General features: G+C 52.2%; 1 protein-coding gene across 11 annotated transcripts in view; it reads left to right on the forward strand.

Moving 5' to 3' along the window:
* The window catches only part of LOC100478996 (hyaluronan synthase 3), a 213,033-nt gene extending 198,890 nt beyond the window's left edge, over window positions 1-14,143 (forward strand). For 9 of the 11 annotated variants that reach the window (XM_034638550.1, XM_034638551.1, XM_034638552.1 and 6 more), the window contains 3 exons: window positions 8,545-9,180; window positions 12,245-12,346; window positions 13,196-14,143. In XM_034638550.1, coding sequence (XP_034494441.1) covers window positions 8,545-9,180; window positions 12,245-12,346; window positions 13,196-14,119 — 1,662 coding nt within the window. In that variant the 3' untranslated portion in view covers window positions 14,120-14,143. The other 2 variants (XM_019803770.2, XM_034638558.1) reach the window with 2 other exon arrangements.
* Window positions 14,144-19,256: the final 5,113 nt, after the last annotated feature.

The raw sequence follows: 19,256 nt of genomic DNA on the forward strand, positions 1-19,256 counted from the left end.
CTCTCTCGCTGGCTGTCTCTATCTCTGTTGAATAAATAAATAAAATCTAAAAAAAAAAAAAATAAAAAAATAAAAAAAATAAAAAAAATAAAAAAAAAGAAAACAGGAATGTAAATGTAGTCATTCATACACAACCATTTTGTATCCTGCCTTTTTTACTTAACCTTGCATCATAATAAACGTTTTGGCTTATTCCTACATTCTCTTCATGAGCATAATTCTCAGTAGCTGCACAATATCCCAACAAGAAGGAGATCATGGTTGAAAATCGCCTTCTGGATTTTTTTTCTGCATTCACCTAGGAGAGGGAGAAAAAGGAAAAATGGCCGGGGAAAGCTTCTGCTGTTCAGGATTCCAAGAAAAGCATGTCCAGGTCTGGTTTGATATTCGGTTATCGTTCTGGTGTGCCCTCCTAATCCTGACCTTCCAGCCAGCATAAAAGAACCTGGCCCCTTAGTAGGGGCTGACTGCTTTGCCGCCAGCAGAGCAGAGGCCCCTTAATTTGAAATGAAAACGATTCTTCCATCCAAGGAGGGAGAGAGAAAGAGAGAGAGACTGGAGTTAAAATCTCACCATTGTAACTGCAGGATGGAAAAGTCCTTACACCTGCTTCGTCAAACATGGCCCCCAGAATGGGTCCTGATTACAGAGTACTTGTCGGTAAGAGGGGCAAGTTATGAAAGGATAACTTTGTTGGGTTGTAGCTGCCTTGCTGTCGTCAAGGCACATACTTTCCACTCAGAATTATGTATTAACTAGTGTTGCAGACTAAGCTGCCTTGAAGAGGAAGCCCTGTTTAGTCAGCTGGGGGACATAACCTGCTATTCTTTGGAGGTCAGTTTAAAATCACCTTCATTAGCTTTGGGAGGTTTTGATTATGGTCAGCCCAGAGAAGTTGACGGGATGGAGCCCGGAGGGATGGCTTGGCTGCCATCCCCCATTCTGCTCTGCTTCGCTGGAAGCTGCGGGCTGCATGCCATCGAGGAGCACTGAAGCGTGAGGTCAGAGGGTGGGGGGGGCAGCTGTGGAGCTAGTGTGCCCCCCACCCCTTGCGGCCCCGTCACTCACTAGGGGACCAGCAGAGGCCACCTGGGTCCTGGCAGGCTTGTCCTGCAGCTTTAAGCAGTAGCCGTGATGAGGGAGGTTGAATGGCAGACTCCTCTTGGTTCAAGGTGTTTGAGCATTTCACAAGTTTACATTTGAGAAGTGGAGGAAAGGTGCAATCTTTGTGGACCTGTCAGCTTCAGTTAACTCAAACCCTCCAAAGTTTGGCATATGGCCCTTTCAGCCCTTCAAACTATAGAAGTCTCTTTCTCTTGATGATTCCCCCACCTCCGCCCTCACTTGTGCCCAAGATAGTGACACGGCCTGCCCACAGGGACAATTCGTGAGGGCAGCACCAACAGGGCATGCAGCCCCCCTGTACCCCTATGCTCTGGTTTATCGGCTTTTAACACACCTCCTACACTTGTTCCCGCTCCTGAGCCCCCAAACCGCAGCTCAGCTGTCCCCAGACAACACTTGTAATTTATTCCCACCTCGCTCAGACTTCTTCAAGAGTTCTCCATCACTGCCTTACCTTATTCAGTCATTCAAGGCTCCAGAATCTGCCCTTGGCATCCTCCTCCTCAGCAGCTAAAACTCGTCAGGCACTCCTTAGAGCAGGTACTGTTGCAAGTTCTTCTTTCTTTCCTTCTTTCTTTCTTTTTCTTTCTTTCTTTCTTTCTTTCTTTCTTTCTTTCTTTCTTTCTTTCTTTCTTTCGATTCATTTATTTATTTTAGAGAGAGAGTGCGAGCAGGGGGAGGGGCGGAGGGAGAGGCCAAGAGAGAATCTAAAGCAGACTCCCCTTGGAGTGCAGAGCCCGACTCAGGATTCGGGGCTCCATGCAGGGCTTGATCTCACGATGACCCCCTGAGATCATGACCTGAGCTGAAACTAAGAGTCAGATGCTCAACTGTCGGAGCCATCCAGGCATCCCTACCTGCTCTTGTTCTCAGGCTCTTCTTCCCATCTAGAATGTTCTTGTCTTTCTCCATTGTCAGCTCAAGTTCTCCATGAAGCTCTATTCAGCCCATTCCAGTTCACAGAGATCTCTTTCCTGAAATCCTCAAACTCTTCTAATTGGGTTCTCTCATCAACATCTAATTATAAAAACTGCCTTGAATGGTGACCACTTTTCAAGTGTATTTATCTTCAAAATGGAGAACTGTCTAGATGGCAGGGACCAGCCTGACACTTCTTGGTGCCAAAGCATTATTCCCTTCTCAGGGCTGGTCTTCAGTGTTTGTCAAATGAATGTCGAAATGCAGCATGCATTTTCTACTACTGAGCAGAATAGGGAGGCTTATCCTCTGGAACCCATGTAAAAGCCAATTCAGTAACATCTGAATTCATGTTTTTAAGTAATTGGGTGTGGGATTAGTCCTATTCTGAAATCCCCAGTGGTAAGCAGAGATAAACTTGTGCTTTACTGTATCAGCCCCTTAAAGATTCCTCTACCCTCCTCTTCCCCTCAAAGAGATGAACGCAAATAGGGCACTGCAAACTGGATGTTAATTACAAGCAAATCCTCCCTGGCACAGGCTGGCCACAAAGGTAAAGACTCTCCTTGCTGCCTGGTAACATAGGGTCGTTGGCCCTGCAGATCTGAAAAAGAGAACTTGCTTCTCAGGGGAAGCCATTTAGGGGACCAAGCCAATTGGTAGGGCAGAGTGTTTACTGTTCTTATGATGTTGCATCTGGACCCGCTGTTCATTTAGGAGTTTTTAATTGACTAGCCCACCACCTATAAAACTCCCCGGAGCCCACTGAGTGAGATAGGCAATAAGCCTGTGGGACAAAGTGGAAGCCTTAGAAATTAACTAGGCATGAGATGGTCCTGGAACAGCCGCAGGAAACTTGCTCCCAGAGAAGTCATGCTGCTGTTGTGTTGAAGACAGACAGGATCTTTCCAAACTGGCTGCTCCATTCCCTCAGCTTCTAAACAGGTCACTTACAAGCAGCCAGTTGACTGTATATGACTCACAGACACATTTTGCCTGGACTGTGAACTGGTTCCTCCGCCCCCACCCCACAACATTTGAATTAGTTGCCAGGACTTAAAAATTCTGAGATTTCACATAAAAATCTGGATTTCTGGGGTGCCTGGGTGGCTCAGTTGGTTAAGTGTCTGACTTGATTTGGGCTCAGGTCATGATCCTGGGGTCCTGGGTTGAGCTCCTCCTCATCCAGCTCCCCGCTCAGCAGGGAATCTGCTTGTCTCCCTCTCCCTCTGCCTCTCCCCCTGCTCCCATGCTCGCTTGCTCTCTCTCTCTCTAAAATAAATAAATGAACCTTTTTTAAAAACCTGGACTTCTGATTTCTCTTGACAACCGAGCACCCTTCTTACAGGGATGTCTCTAAATGGGAAATTCACTCCCATCAGGCTGATTTATTCATTTTTGTCCCCACCTAGCCCCTGCTTGTTTTCCCTGATCTATAATGTTGCAGATTGCAAATCTGGGTGGGAGGTAGGATCAGATAGCTCCTCCAGTGTCTGGCTCTGTGATGATGCCCCTGGATGTGGAGGAGGTGGCCCCGGGGCTCTAGAGAGTCCATAATGCTTTGAAGACGAGGCAATTTTCATTGACATTGATCTCTGAATTTCTGGTCACCGAGGATTACATCCTGTAGGAATGAGCTTCTAGAATCCGGAACACTGGCAAACAGATGCCAATCTCTGGTTGAGGATCATTCGAGTTAACTTGCACTGAGCACCTGCTGTCAGCCAATCTCTTCAGTTCTTGTAACAACCCTGTCAAATACTCAGTCCCGTTTCTGGGTGGAAGATGCTGAGGTTAGTGCCACACAGCTAGTGGCAGAACTGACTCCAAAGCCTTGCTCTTAACCAAAGGCTTCTCTCTCCCCCTGTGCATTATTAGCTCTTCTTAGGGCCTGTCTCAAGTTCAAAACATATACCCATTGTGGATTCGATACTAGTTTTTTAAAAAGACACAAAAAAGAATATTTAAACCATGTAGCATAGTAGTGATGATTTTCTCAAGCCAAAGTGTGAAATTATTTGATTTCTGTAATGCAAGATGGGAGGGGGTGAAGTAGGTGTCTTTGCCAGGGGTCTTTGTTTGCCTGGGGGACCTACCAATGAGCTCTTTGGCCTAGAGTGAGTGAGGGTGGACAGGCAAGTCCCTGAGCCCCTAAGATTTCTAAGGGGAGCAGCTTGTATACTGCAACTAATGTTCCCGTAAATTTGTTGCAGCTTGGGAAGAAGTGATGGAAATTATTTCAGGTGTGTTTGGAGGACATGTAAATTCATTTTTTTACTAGTCTTTAATTATATCTCTTCAAGTTTTTCCAAGATTTAGAGATCGGGTTCTAATTCAACTGGTTCTAAACTTTCTCTGCTAACAACTCCCCACTTTTTCCTGACCCCACCCCATCTCATCCAAGTCCAGCACCAGCTTTGGGGGACCTGGAATCCACTGGCTATAAGGTCAGTTGGGAATTTAGGAGGTTATGCATGTCGGAAATAAAGGTGTAAGAAAAGGGGCGGAGGAATTGGTTTTGGCTTTAAGACACCGGAACTTCCAAGGTTCCTGCAAAACCATTTGGAGCTTTTGCAAACCCTTAAAGTCATCAGCGCCCCACTGCGGAATCCAAAGCTAAGCTTGTCACAATTGTTAACACCTTCTTTGAACAGTCTTTTTATATTTGACAATTATTCTCTTCTGCGCCTCTTTTTTTTTTTTTTTTTCCTTGCCGGCGGGAAGGTTCTGCTGTCTTGCTTTTAGGGAGTACCCTATAGAGCGAACAGCCCCTCCGCGTGCCGCAGTCGGGGAAAGATTTCCATCGCCTCGGCGGCTTTGCAGAGTGAGTAGATTTCGAGGCTCAGAAAGCCGGGCGCGGGGAGGCGGAATGGAGAGTTAACAGTTTTGGACGTCCCTAGAGGTTATATTGAAAGTTAACAACGCTTCAGGTTCTAGGTTGAGCACAATGACCGCCTCCTCCTGGGCAGCTGGCCCCGGGGCGAGGCGGAGGAGCTCGGCCTCTGGCCGCCTTGGGAGAATCCACCTTCCCAGGGCGCAGAGACCGACCGAATCTGGAGCCGCGTGCACGCGGGACCCCGCGTCCCGCAGAGCACCGGCCATGTGTAGCTCCCTCCGACTGAGCCAATAAGGGGGTGCTCCTCGCGGCCCTCGGGGGAGCCCTCCCACTCTTCCCAACTTTCCCGGCCCTAGGGCCGGAGGAGGGCGCCTCTCCCGGCGGAGACGCGCTCGGTACTTAAAGGCGGCTCCGTGGGGCCGGCGCTCGTCAGTCGGAGCGCTCGGCGGCGGCAGTGCACCGGGGAGAGAGGCGCGGCGGCGGCGAGGAGCGGGAGGAGGGGCATGGAGCCGCCGCGGGCCTGCTGAGCACCGGAGCGCGGGCAGCGGGCGGCACGGTGAGCGCGGGCCCGACCAGCCGGCCACATCGGAGGGGCGGGCNCACCCCCACCCCCACCCCCGGCTGTGTGGGCGCTGCGTCCCGCGCCGGGAGGCCGGCTGAGGGCTGCAGTATCTCCAGGCTTCCCGGTGGTGGTTCCTGCAGCCCCCTCCCCACTGACCCCTCCTCCCTTTCTTCCTCCATCCTCTCCTCCTCCAGCCTCGCCTCCCTTCCTCCCTTGCGGCGTCTGTTTTGTGAATGGATTAGGGGGCGGACGACGGTGCGGGGCACGAGGCTGGTCGGAGTCTCTCCCTTCCCCACTCCAGCCTGGGGGTTCGCACCTGTCCGGCACCAAGATGCCCGGCGCTCTGGGCCCTGCGGGTCAGCCGGGCCACGGCCGCCAGTATCCGCGGGCCCTGCCTCCCCTACCCCAGCGGGCTCGGAGGGGCCGGGAGGGCGGCCGGCCGGCCAGGCGCAAGGGAAAAAGCCCCAGCCCCGCGCGCAAGTTTCCATCCCGCCGCGTGTGGGCCTCGTAGCAGGGCACACCTGTCAGCTGGAGAGGCTGCACACTGGCAGCCCCGCAAAGTTTCGGGTGTAGATTGGCGGCGTGCGTCCTTGGCTGAGGGTTTTCTCCTTCAGTTATGGGGGGGGTGTCTTAGGGAGCGCCCCCCAACCTAGCGCCCTTGAAGCCGGGTGCGCATTAGCCTGCGGGGACCGAGCTCTAGCGGATCTCTTCTGAACGAAACGGGAGTGGGAGAGAGGTGGTCGAGGCCCCCCTCTCCCCGCTTGAGGTGGAACGGCCCCCTATCTGGGCAGGGGCGCCTCTGCCAGAGCCCGCACCAGCACCTAATTGCTCATGGGGTTTTGGCTGCGGGGCATTTTTGGTCCTCGGTGGGGTACGGGGTGCCAAGGTAGTGCCTCCAGTTCGCGTGCGGCGTTTGGGGGTCCTGCCCGGGAGAGGAAGGGGCCGGCGACACCGGAGACGCTGCCTTTGTCTGCAGGCACAGTTTGCCAAGGTAGCTGGGGCCCAGAGGAGATGAGTGGGGCCTGGCCTGGCTGATTCCTCGGGTTTTCCGTTCCTTCCCCGCTGAGTCGTGGGAAACCGGCACGTGGGTGTGGCCGGCGCCGCCTTTGCTAGAAGGCGAGGCTCAGGCGGGGGTGAGCAGCCTGGCGAGTGCCTTCCCGGCTGTATTAACCTGGTGGGCACCGCCTCCGGCATTGCACCGAGGCGGGGCGCCAGCACCCGGCAGGTTGCCGGGCTGGCCTCTGTGCCCCGGCCCTCTCCCAGAGCGCAGGTGGGCAGTGGTGCCTAGCGGCGCCCCTTTGGCTTGTAAGGTCTAGAGGGCTAGGGCCGCGGGGCGCTCCTAGGGTGGATGCAGGGCCTCGGGCCCCCTGAGCCGCAGGCGCATTGGGGGGGTGGGGGAACCAGGGGAGGCTGGGAGTCCTGCAGAGGAAGCAGGCTCCCAGGAATGGCGGGGCAGAGCGCCTGGAGGCTGAGCTTCCCGAAGACCCGAGGCTGCCAACAGCACTTTCCGGCCCGCAGCTGCTGGAATGCTGCTGGTGCCTGAGTCTCAGACCGGCTTAGGCAGTGACTGCGTGTTCCTCTCCCATCCTATGTGGCAGGAAGGTGCTTTTGTGTTGGAGCAGGGCTCAAGGGGTGGTTCCAGTAAGACCTAGAGTTGGAGCAAGCTTGGAAGCGAGACCCCCGTTGTCTGTAGAGGTGGGTGGTGTTGCAAATGGGATTCTCCAGATCAGGCAGGTGGCAAAGAGAGGAAATTGGGAGAAGGCGTCGGTCAGAACGAGGAGTGGGGAGCTGTCTTCATCAGCCCCTCCTCTCTTCCCCAAGCAGCCTTCCCACTTGGGTAGTCCTTCAGGGCAGGAAGTGCTTCTAATTTCAGGGAAATTATTTACCTGAGACCTATGGCGTAAGAAACCATTAGAACCCCTCTTAGGGGGACCCCAAGTCTCAGACCGCTTGGGCAAGGTCAGACAGCCAGGAGGTGGTAGAGCTGTGTCCCAGGCACAAGTCTTAGGTGCTGAGTGCTAAGCTCTTTTCATTAAAACCCAGATGTTCCCGACGGAGCAGATGCTGGGAGCCCTGACTTAGTGCAGACGAAGGCTGGCAGCATTGTCAGGAGTGGCAGGGCAGGTGGATGAGCACAGAGATGCCACGCGGGCACTAGGACCAAGTGGATGGGGCTTCTCGGGCAGCCACCCCTCCCGGCCTGCTGCAGCCACCACTAGGGCTGCTGCAGTGGTGGCTGCAGTTCCCTCTGGCGCCGGGACTGCTGGGCTTCCAGGACAGCTGTCCACACCCCAGCTCTCATTTCCTTTCTTTCCTTGTCTGCTTTTCCCGGTTGCTTTCCCTTTTTTTCCTGCCTCTCCAGTAAATGAGAAAAAGGTGAGACAGCAGAGAACACAGGGAAACTTTCTCTTACTGATTTTGCCGTTTCAAGAGAGAGAAGTTGCCCCCCCCACCTCTTTACATTTCCTGCCGTTTCTCATCTTTTCCTCCTCCACTTTGTTTGTGGGCCTCATGGGTGGCTGTGCTTTACTTCCCCTCCCACTGTGTAGTACCCTGGTGGGTACAGAGCAGGCAGAAGCTCTTGGCCACTGGCTGCGTCCCTGGTCATCCTTCTCTTTCCCCTCCATGGCCCCTCATGTGCTCAGAGCTGCTTCAGGCTCACCGCTACTGAGGGTTGCCTAGAAGAGTTTTGAGTCAGGCAGATCCCAGGACCGCCGTCCACCAGGTGGGGATCACAGTGTTCTTTCTGGCTTTGGTTTGTCTAACAAGAATAAACGCTCTTCGAAATGCTTTACATATGTAATCCATCTAACCCTCAAAGATGCTACAGGATTAGTGCTGTAGTCCACGTTTCACAGATGAATGAACTCAGGGGCAGAACAGAGTCACACAGAGAGTAAGTGGCAGAGCTGGGATTCAAACCCCAGTAGCCTGGCTTCTGAGTCTACACACAGTCTTAGTCACGCTCAGTCAGTGGCAATGGTTTTCGTTAGTGGGTCATTTTCCCTGTTCTGGACCCAGTCCGGAGAAAATGCCCCCACTCCCACTGACTGGAAATGCTGCCTTTCTGCCTGATTCCACACCTCCCTCCTTCTCCCGCCAGATGCCGGTGCAGCTGACGACAGCCCTGCGTGTGGTGGGCACCAGCCTGTTTGCCCTGGCGGTGCTGGGTGGCATCCTGGCAGCTTATGTAACAGGCTACCAGTTCATTCACACAGAAAAGCATTATCTGTCCTTTGGCCTGTACGGTGCCATCCTGGGCCTGCACCTGCTCATCCAGAGCCTGTTTGCCTTCCTGGAGCACCGGCGCATGCGGCGGGCAGGTCGGCCGCTGAAACTGCCAGCCCCGTCGCAGCGCTCCGTGGCACTCTGCATTGCCGCCTACCAGGAGGACCCCGACTATCTGCGCAAGTGCCTGCGCTCAGCCCAGCGCATCGCCTTCCCTGACCTCAAGGTGGTCATGGTGGTGGATGGCAATCGCCAGGAGGACGCCTACATGCTGGACATCTTCCATGAGGTGCTAGGTGGCACTGAGCAAGCTGGCTTCTTTGTGTGGCGCAGCAACTTCCATGAGGCGGGTGAGGGGGAGACCGAGGCCAGCCTTCAGGAGGGCATGGACCGTGTGCGGGATGTGGTGCGAACCAGCACCTTTTCGTGCATCATGCAGAAATGGGGAGGCAAGCGAGAGGTCATGTACACGGCTTTCAAGGCTCTTGGCGATTCAGTGGACTACATCCAGGTAAGAGCACCTTTATCAGGAACATGGGGTTGTGTGGATGTGTCTGGCCAGCTGGGCAAACTGGGTAGGAATTGTAGGTCCGGTTGAGGTCCCTTGTGTTGTGTACTTCCTTCCTCTGACCTTCACAAGACAACGAGGCATCTGCTGCTCTGAACAGCAGTCCTGGGTCATAAAGACCTGGGATGGAATCCTCGTTCTTCTTCTGTTGCTTAGCTCTGTGACTTAGGGCAGGCCTCTGGACTGGTGTCCCCAATACTTATAAGAGCTAACAAGTGGGTGGCATTTAATTCATACCACACACCATTCAAGACGCTTCATACATACTTTTTTTTTTTTTTAAGATTTTATTTATCTGTCAGAGAAAGAGTGCAAGCACAAGCTGGGGGGGCAGTGGCAGGCAGAGGGAGAAGAAGGCTCTCCACTGAGCAAGGAGCCCAACACAGGACTCGATCCCAGGACCCTGGAATCATGACCCGAGCCAAAGGCAGAGGCTTAACCCACTGAGCCACCCAGGCATCCCTCCATATTAGTTCTTTTAACCCCTCATAATACTCCTAGAGGATAAATACTGTTAGTATTTCCACTCATAGAAGGTAAACCTGAAGCACTGAGAAGTGAAGTAACTTGCCTACTGTCACACAGCAGTAAGGTGCAGAGATGGGATCTGAGCCTAGGCAATCTGCCCATATCCACTGTGCTATACTGCCTCACCACTGGTAACGTGGGCTTGAATTAAACACTCAACTATTGTTTTAGTTATGGGCCAGAGAGCCCTACTCTACCCAGTGTCAAATTTGTGTTTGTGAAGTGGGAGGGACACAGCAGTGACTCAGCCCTCAGCTTAATTCTGTAGCTGTCATGGCAGGGCTAAGATGCTGAGCAGATCCTGCCCAGCTTCCGGTCAAAAAAGTCATTGACACCAGGCTGGAAATGTTATTAGGTTGACACAGTTAACACAGCTCCCAATTTTCAAATAACAAAACCTAGAAAGAATTGATGTAAAGCTCACACACTTAAGTACCAAGTAAAAATTGCACCCAGAACCCCAGATTTCCAGTCCAGCATCCACTGTCCATTTCTCTGTTGCATTCCTTCTCCACACATACCAGAGGGTTTGCCCATCACTTGAATGAATAGCGGCTGTCATGGCAGCCCACCTGTGTACCAGCTCAGTCTTGCTGAGGGTATGTTGCGTATACCAATATTGAAATGTTCCGTATTATACCCACCTAAAATTAGCTTGCCACAGATGTTTTGGTTTTGGCTTTTTTGAAAGTTGCATCCTCAAATGAATTGGTACATTGACCTTTTTCTGTCTTCCTAAGGCCAGGGACCTCCTCGGCCTTGTAGGGAGGGATGTTGAGGCATTTCATTCTGCAGTTCATCTAAGGTCAAGGGACCTCTGAAGCTTTCTTGGAGACTCAGAAGGCACAGGAAAAGCCCTTGAGCCCTGGCACATGCTCAAGCCACAGGGACTTTGTTGTCTACTCCCTTGTACCACAGAATTCCCAAAACCTGCCACACATCTTCCTTTACTGATCATTTCCTGTGGATTCATTCTGGTGGATCAGCAAATAGGCCAGCCTCTGTGGCTCTGGGCTCACTGTCTGGGGCAGCCTGGGCTTCAGGCCTGTTTGGTGGACTTCAGCCTATCTTCCAACAGCCCTGCTATGGGTGTGTCTTTATCTCTGAGGGAGATTGCCCTGCTTCAGCCAGTGGGGAAGCGAGGCAGCCAAGAGCTCTAACTTGCCTAACCCTGCTCTGTTCCAAAGACCTTGGAGTGAAGGGAGCTGAGCAGCATGAAGAACGCGTTAGGGTCAGGGGAGGAAGTAGCCCTGAGACCGGCGGCACTGGGAAGCCTAGGCTGTTAGCCCAAGAGGCTCTGGGAGTCTGGCCTGAGGCTCTCCAGGCACCTTCTCCCAAGGTGTGTTGGTGAGAAGGTAGGCAAGAAGAGGTGTGGTGGCTCTGCCTGGATCCCCTTCAGCCTTTTGCTGCTTGTCTGTGGCCACGTCTTCCAGCATGGCAAGAGAAATCTCGGCAGGAATGGGGTGTGGGCGAAGCCCTCTTCCTGCAGGCATTAGCAACTTTACTAAAAGGATTTTAGGCTTTCGCAAAGCCAGGTTTCGGCTCATCTGTGGGTACTGTTCTTTGCTCTGTTTTTCTGCCAGTGATTATCTGGGATCTCTGGATCATCTCAGTTATTTTCTAGAAAATAGAAAAAGAGCCAGCCACCAGGATAAGTACTCATAGCTCAGGTTCAACTAATAATGGAGCCACCTGTTAGACCATGAGCCTCCCTAGGGAAGGCGGACAAGTGGGCAGGATTTGATCTAGGCTCTGGCTGGAGGCAGCCGTTGCCAGCCTCCATGCTCATCCAGAGTAAATCCACGTGTCACATCAGGATGGCGAAGTGGTTTCAGGTGCCAGACTCAGGCTCCTGAGAATCCAGGTGAGAGCAGCCCTTGGACATACTGTGCTCTGATCTTATAGAGACTTGGCCAAAGGAGCACAGAAGGCCTTGCAGCCATATTGCAGGGGGTGGGGGGACCTATGACTGGGTAGATACATTCTCCACTTGCGCTGCAGGTTGTCCAGGAGACCAGAGGCTGAAACTGGGGAGACCACGTTAATCTATGAGCATGCTTTAGGCAAGAGCCATTTCTTGGCCTAACCTGGAGTGTCTGCTGGCCCAGGTCTAGGCACTGTACCTGACATCTGATTTCAATGCATACCTCCTTTTCTTCCAGGGAAATGTTCTGAGACCATTTTTGTGGAGCCTGGCTCTATAGAGGCTAAAAACTTGCCCAGTGCTAAGCATTTCTCCCTGACACCGAGTCTCCACGATTTCTCTCTCAGCCTAGTAGTGGCTGTCAAGCCTGTTTTCTCAACTCTCCTTTTCCTTACATTTTGTTATTCGTCTCACCTCTTCTATTTAGCATAGATCTCTTTGCTAGTGGCTGGAAGTGAATCCTAGCCAAGGTGGTTATGTCCTGGAAGCAGTGAGCAGCATGCGACGTACATAGGCTAGAGGTCAAAATGGGCTGACCACATACTCCCTCTACAGGTGTGTGACTCTGACACTGTGCTGGATCCAGCCTGCACCATCGAGATGCTTCGAGTCCTGGAGGAGGACCCCCAAGTAGGGGGAGTTGGAGGAGATGTCCAAGTAAGAAGTAACCAGGGATTCCTGCGGGTGGGGCCTCTGCTTCCTAATCCAATGGATATGCCTGGGAAATGAGCATCTTGACTATCTAGTGTTTTGGAGAGGGTGTGTGTGTGTGTGTGTGTGTGTGTGTGTCTTGGGGCGGTAGGGTGGGGGTGGTTCTTTTTTGATAGTTTTCACAGTATCAAAGGGCTCACTTGGTACCCAATCCCTTTTCTGGTCTTTTTCAACCTGAGGAAAAAGAAAATCACTGAACAGGTATGTAGTAGAGAGCCCAGGCTGCTGGGAGGGGCTCGGTATTCTGAGGCTACTGACCACGGATGGTGCCTCTTGGCAGTGCTGCAAAAAGCACCTCCCCCGTTGGACCCTTGAGAAACCTCATTCTTAAGGAAGTTGTACTGAATGGGTAGAACAAGGCAGTATGGTAAGATTAAGGGGCCAGATCTCCTTCCAGAGGGTACTGCTGGTAACACACCAGGTCTTCCTGAGCAGCTTTCCAGCTGCAGAAGGGTCAGGATAGAGGGTGGGCGGGGATACTGTGCATCCTTCTCAAGCCCTTCTCTCTGGCACCACAGGCTGTTTCCTGAGATTGAAGGTAGCCCTGACTGCTAGAACCACTTCCCTGGGACAGTCAGTGCAGATGGCAGTGAGGTACGGGGTAGAGTGACAGGGTACGGCTGGCTCCTCTAAGCCTCAGGTTTTCCAGCTCTGGCTGGGTTAGGACTCATGGCCAGGTATTTAAGCAATGGGGTACAGAACTCAGGGTAAGGGAGGCCTCATAGCCTCTGGTGTCTGTCTCCCGGGATGCAAGTCCTCAGGCGAGGAGGCCCAGCATCTCTGGTTCCCTTGCAGATCCTCAACAAGTATGACTCGTGGATCTCCTTCCTGAGCAGTGTGCGGTACTGGATGGCCTTCAATGTGGAGCGGGCCTGCCAGTCCTACTTTGGCTGTGTGCAGTGTATTAGTGGGCCCTTGGGCATGTACCGCAACAGCCTCCTCCAGCAATTCCTGGAGGACTGGTACCATCAGAAGTTCCTAGGCAGCAAGTGCAGCTTCGGAGATGACCGCCACCTCACCAACCGAGTCCTGAGCCTCGGCTACCGGACTAAGTATACAGCGCGCTCTAAGTGCCTCACAGAGACTCCCACTAAGTACCTCCGGTGGCTCAACCAGCAGACCCGCTGGAGCAAGTCTTACTTCCGGGAGTGGCTCTACAACTCTCTCTGGTTCCATAAGCACCACCTCTGGATGACCTACGAATCAGTGGTCACAGGTTTCTTCCCCTTCTTCCTCATTGCCACGGTCATACAGCTTTTCTACCGAGGCCGCATCTGGAATATTCTCCTCTTCCTGCTGACAGTGCAGCTGGTGGGCATTATCAAGGCTACCTATGCCTGCTTCCTTCGGGGCAATGCAGAAATGATCTTCATGTCCCTCTATTCCCTTCTCTATATGTCCAGCCTCCTGCCAGCCAAGATCTTTGCCATTGCTACCATCAACAAGTCTGGCTGGGGCACTTCTGGCCGAAAAACCATCGTGGTGAACTTCATTGGCCTCATCCCTGTGTCCATCTGGGTGGCGGTCCTTCTAGGGGGCCTGGCCTATACAGCTTATTGCCAGGATCTGTTCAGTGAGACGGAGCTAGCCTTCCTGGTTTCTGGGGCCATCCTGTACGGCTGCTACTGGGTGGCCCTCCTCATGTTGTATCTGGCCATAATTGCCCGGCGATGTGGGAAGAAGCCAGAGCAGTATAGCTTAGCTTTTGCGGAGGTGTGACACAGCCCCCAAGCAGAGTGGGAAAAGTGCAATGGGTAAGGGAGGGAAGGGGAATGGAAGAGAAAAGATGGGGTGGGAGGGAGGAGGGAGTGCTGTTTTAGTTTATTAACGGTCCAAAGGGCAAATCTGAAGTGCAAAGAACAGTGACTGTACAATATGGTCTGGGGCAGTTCTGCTTACAGGAGGCAACACCATTCCAGCTCAGGGGGCAGAGACTTGTTATCATGCCACAAACATCTGCTTGCTTCTGCATGCATGGTGGCCTCTGGGAAAGATTCCACTTCCTCCCCCAGGATCCAAAGGGAACGCAGAAGTGTGCTAAACCAATTAGTTCCAAACGGTGGCAACTTCTGATAGGTAAGTGACAGCCTCTGGCAAGGGGTTTTCTTAGACCATCTGAACACAACCAGAGGTGGTGGGAGAACGCCTAGGAGATCTGGACTAGGTAGTAATGTGTCCCCTACCCCCACATCTATCAATGCAATAAGATTGTGCCTGAGATACAAGGCCCAGAAGCCTGATCTTTGGGCATCAGAAAACAGGGTCCAGGAATGGTGCTTTACTATGTGACATACTCCATTCCACATCTCAACATCCCAAGGATGAGCCAAACTAGCAGGGAGTTAGCACTGAACTGCTTTTGTGTGTGTATATATATCTATGTTAAAAATGAAAGTCTGCCAGGAACAAAGATTGATGGTGGTGCTAAAGGCCAGGGGCTATATGGAGGCCTTGGGCTGAATGTATCTCACCCGGAAAGTGCCGGACATCTAGATGAGCTTGTCTGTGATCTCTGCTGGGGAGAGGAAATGTTTTGGTCATCTATCAGAAGGTGAAACCCCAACATGCTCAGAAAGGAAGTGAGGACTCAGGTACTTCACCCTGTACATTCACCCTGAATTCCTCTCTCAAACTCCACTCTAAGACAGCCTCCTTCCCTTTGCTTTCTTCGAGGTGATGCAGTCACCTCTTCCACCCTCTTTCTCACTGGTAAGTTTTTCAAGGTGGCAACTGAGGTAGAGCCTGGGCTCTCATAGGCCCCTCTGCCAAGGGCAACCCTGTCCTCAGCAGGTGGGGAAAAAACAATTAGGAGCCTCTGACCAAATTAACTGCAATCTTGGAACTGCTTGGACAGATCCCTTAGCAGCTGGCTAAGCATGCACGACTTTCAGGCTACAGTTCTTGACAATCATCTCCAATGAAAAGCTTTTCAGTGTTCCCTAAATGAAGCCTCAAATCCAAGCTGGTCATCTTTGAGACGGTCCATTCTCCTCAGTGGCTTCTCCAGGGAACTCTTACAGCCAAGTTGTGGATAGTCATTATTGCATTTGCTTGCTTCTTTCCAGAAACCGAACCCAGAAATGGAATTGGTTCCTAAATCCTAAGGTTCTTCATTTCTCTCTCATGCCCCTTGAAGCTTTTATTTTCTTATGCTTTTGGGGAGTGAGGGAAAGCATTTTCTAGAGGCTTGCAATCCAGAGACTATCCTCAGCCCTTGGGTTTGAAACCTGGGATCTTGACTAAGCCTTTGACTTCGGGGATGCTTGGTTGCACGCGTGCCTGCTCACGCTCTCCAGTGTCCATTCTCAGCAGGGCCTGCTAAACCCTCAGAACCAGCATTAAGGTAGGCAGTAGAGGGGGCAAGCCTCTAGGGTGCCCAGGTGCTTCCTACAAAGGAACAAAGTGTGCTCTGAGCCACAGACTGGCAAACCCTGGTGCTTTCTTTCATCTCCCATGAACACAAGGGTTTTCCAGGTGCGGCCAACATCACTGTATCACACAGACCTCGAGCTTCTGGTAAGACTGCTGGTTGGTATTGGGCCCGACCCAGGAAGGCTGGGAAGAGGCAGCAGGCATTTGCTAAAGGCAGTTGTTCCCAGGCTCTTCCGTGTTTTTGCTGGCCAAATAAACTATTTTGAGCACTACAATGGAGGAAATCCGGTCAGCCAACTGCAGAGCTCAGACTTCACTAAGGGCTTGTTTTTCTTCAGCTTTTACTTGAAGGTTAAGGTAGGACAGACTCCTGGGTGGAGAACTCCTGGTTGTCCTACCATCAATTCTGCCTTGCACTGTGGTTATCAACTTTGCTGAAATCAAGAGTAGGCAGGTACAAGTAGTGGGCTCACAACGTTTGACCTCGACTGGTTTTTCTAAGTTATTTTGTACGTTTTTCAGCAGCGAAACCAAACTGGGTCTTCAGCTTTATCCCCATTTCTTGCAAGGGAAGAGCCTTTATACAACTGGACACATTTTGGTTTTTCCTCACTGAGAATTTTAACCCTTTTGTATTCTTTCTACAATAATTTGTAAACATATTTATTTTTACTTTTTTTTTTTTTTTTTACTTTTCAGGTCAAATATTTTATACTGCACTTATTTGTCAAAATAAAGATTCTCACATAATGCTGGTTATCTCAACTATTTCCTCCTTGTAACTTAAACTGGGTTTATTCCAGTTTCAAAAGAGGTACTTGTGATAGAAGTAGTTTTGTCAAGATAGCTGGCAGTGGAACTCAAACACGGTTAAGTAGTCACAGCTGCCTCTGGACCTGGGGCATACAGCAGGCCCACCTTGTTGATAACTGCACAACCTCTGGTGGCTGAACTTTTTTTATTGTTGAGGATGGGCAAGGTCTCTGGTGAAATCACTGGCAGATGAGTGAGTCCTAGCTAAGGTTAAAAGTCAATGCTTGCTTCCTCCTTGAGTGACAGCATTTTACCTGGCAGATAACATAGGACTGTGGCCAAGCTGAAACAATGAAAAGCAGTGGGTAAAACTCCTTTCCTGTGGGAACAGGTAAGGAAATGGAGTGACATCGGCAGCCCTCTCATCCCATTTATTAAAGAAACGGTAAGAAAAGATACAAGCAGGAAAAACACCAACCATCCTTTCACATCAGGCTGAACGAAGCACAGTGATCTCTCCCCTTTATTCCCCCAGCCCCCCACCCCAATCCCCATATTCCCATCCACGTCAGTTTAAATTCTGAGGTTCTTTGATCGGGAGTACTAGTGGAGAGGGAGTTAGATGAGCAGTGGAGCCTTGATTCTGGCCTCCTCTAAGTCCCAGGAGAAGGAAGCTGCAGGCCCAGTCAATCAAGCAGAAATTGTATTTGGTGGGTCTCTGAAGTGGTTGTCCACCTCCCTGTTCTGTGTTCAAGCCCCCAGGGAAAGGTATGGCAGTAGAGGATGACCAGGTCCAAGCTGCCCAGGTCAGAGCTGCTGAAGTATGGTCCGTTCACCAATGCAACAATCCTAGAGAGCAGTGAGCTGATTCTCCAGTGGTGAGCAGGGGACTACATATGAAGTGGGGCCTGCAGGCCAATGTATCCCTGAGGAAAAGTCCACATGAACAATTCAAGAAACTAGTAAGAAACAAAGGGCAAAAAGCTGTGGGACAAAAGCACAGCAGGCTTCTGGCGGGCTGGAGATCTGTCAAGGTCAGGATCATTCCCACCTGCCGTAGTCCATCTCCCACATATAACATTTCACCTTCAGTCAAGAAAGAAGCAGAGGAAAAAAGATGGCTCATCTGAACTTGAGCCCCAGCTATGTACTTCAGAGTGTAGCTCCACATCTACCCTTTTACTTACAACACAGCCCCTGCCCAGAACCATGGTGCTTGAAAACCAAAGCGGTCCTGGAGAGAAAACAGTGTTTAAGGGGGTAACATTCCATTTGGGTACATTGCAGCCATTGGACCCCCTGGTCTGGGGAAAGCAGCTGGGTTTGTGCCAGGTAGGCTCCCCACTCTAGGAAATGGGACCAAAGTCTTGCTTACAGGGCCATTCATCCTTGGAAAGGAAGCTGGGTTTAGACCCAGGGTCCCAGTTGCCCTTGCAAAAGGAGCTGGGTTGATACCCACAGGGCCTGCTGGAGAAGAGCCCAGGGGCCCAGGAGCTGACCTGGGGAAAGTAACCTGACCAGGGCCTAATGGGCCAGTAGACCTTGGGAAGGCAGCTGGACTTGGACCCTGCAAGCCACTGGCCCTTGGGAAGTTAGCTGGGTTGGGGCCTAGTGGCCCAGAGGTTCTTGGGAAAATTGCTGGACTTGAGCCCTGGAGGCCAGCAGACCTCTGGAAGGTAGCTGGATTTGAAGCCAATGTGCCAGAGGCCTGAGAGAAGGCAGCTGGATTCAGCCCCCCTGAACCTGTCCCCCTTGGAAAGGGATTAGCATTTACCCCCATGGGCCCAGCTGGCCTTGAAAAATGAGCTGAGTTAGGACCTATGGGGCCAGGAGCCCTGGACATGGGAGACGGATTTGGCCCTGGAAGGCCAATTCCCCGAGAGCCAGGACCCGAGTTTGAGCCTATGGGGCCAGGCACTCTTGCCATAGAAGATGGGCTTGTGCCCATGTTTCCAGAAGCCTGTGAGAAAGCAGCTGAATTTGCTCCTAGAAGACCTGCTGCTCTTAGAATGGGGGCAAGATCTAGGCCTTGAGGTCCAGCCATTCTTAAGTTAAGACCAGATCCTGTGCCCAGGAGGCCACCCGCTCTGGTGTCCACATTAGGGCCTGGGCCCAGGCCACCTGCCCTTGGGTTGGGTCCAAGGCCTGGGCCCAGGCCACTTGCTCTTGGGCTAGGCCCAAGGCCTGGGCCTGGAAACATACCCGATCTCGGGGCAGGGTTTGTACCAACGAAGCCTGACCTCAGATTGGGACTTGGTCCTGGTCCCAGGCCAACGGGCCTAGGATTAGGAGGACCATTCCCAGAAGTCAACAGGACACCTGCTCTCAGGTTGGGCCCAGACCCTGGGCCCATAGGGCCGCCACTTCTGGGGTCAGGACCCGTTCCCAGGAGACCACCTGACCTTGGGTTGGACATAGGACCTGGCCCTGGGAGACCCCCTAACCTTGGGTTAGACAGAGGCCCTGGGCCTGGAAGAGCCCCTGCCCTAGGGTTTAGAGACGGCCCCGGGCCCGGGCCCGGGCCCAAGAGGCCACCAGGCCTTGGGAAAGAAACTGCACCTGCGCCAGTGGGATTCATCCCTCTTGGAAAAGAAGCCATGCCTGGGTCACGAGCACCAGCAGGGAAAGGTGCTGGATTTGAAGCCAATGAGCCTGATGAAGTTGGAAAAGGCGATGGGTTCCTTGGAAATGGGGCCAGATTTCCACCAAGAGAACCGGATGCCATAAGGAA

Source organism: Ailuropoda melanoleuca, chromosome 12 (assembly GCF_002007445.2).
Source record: "Ailuropoda melanoleuca isolate Jingjing chromosome 12, ASM200744v2, whole genome shotgun sequence".
Taxonomy (NCBI): domain Eukaryota; kingdom Metazoa; phylum Chordata; class Mammalia; order Carnivora; family Ursidae; genus Ailuropoda; species Ailuropoda melanoleuca.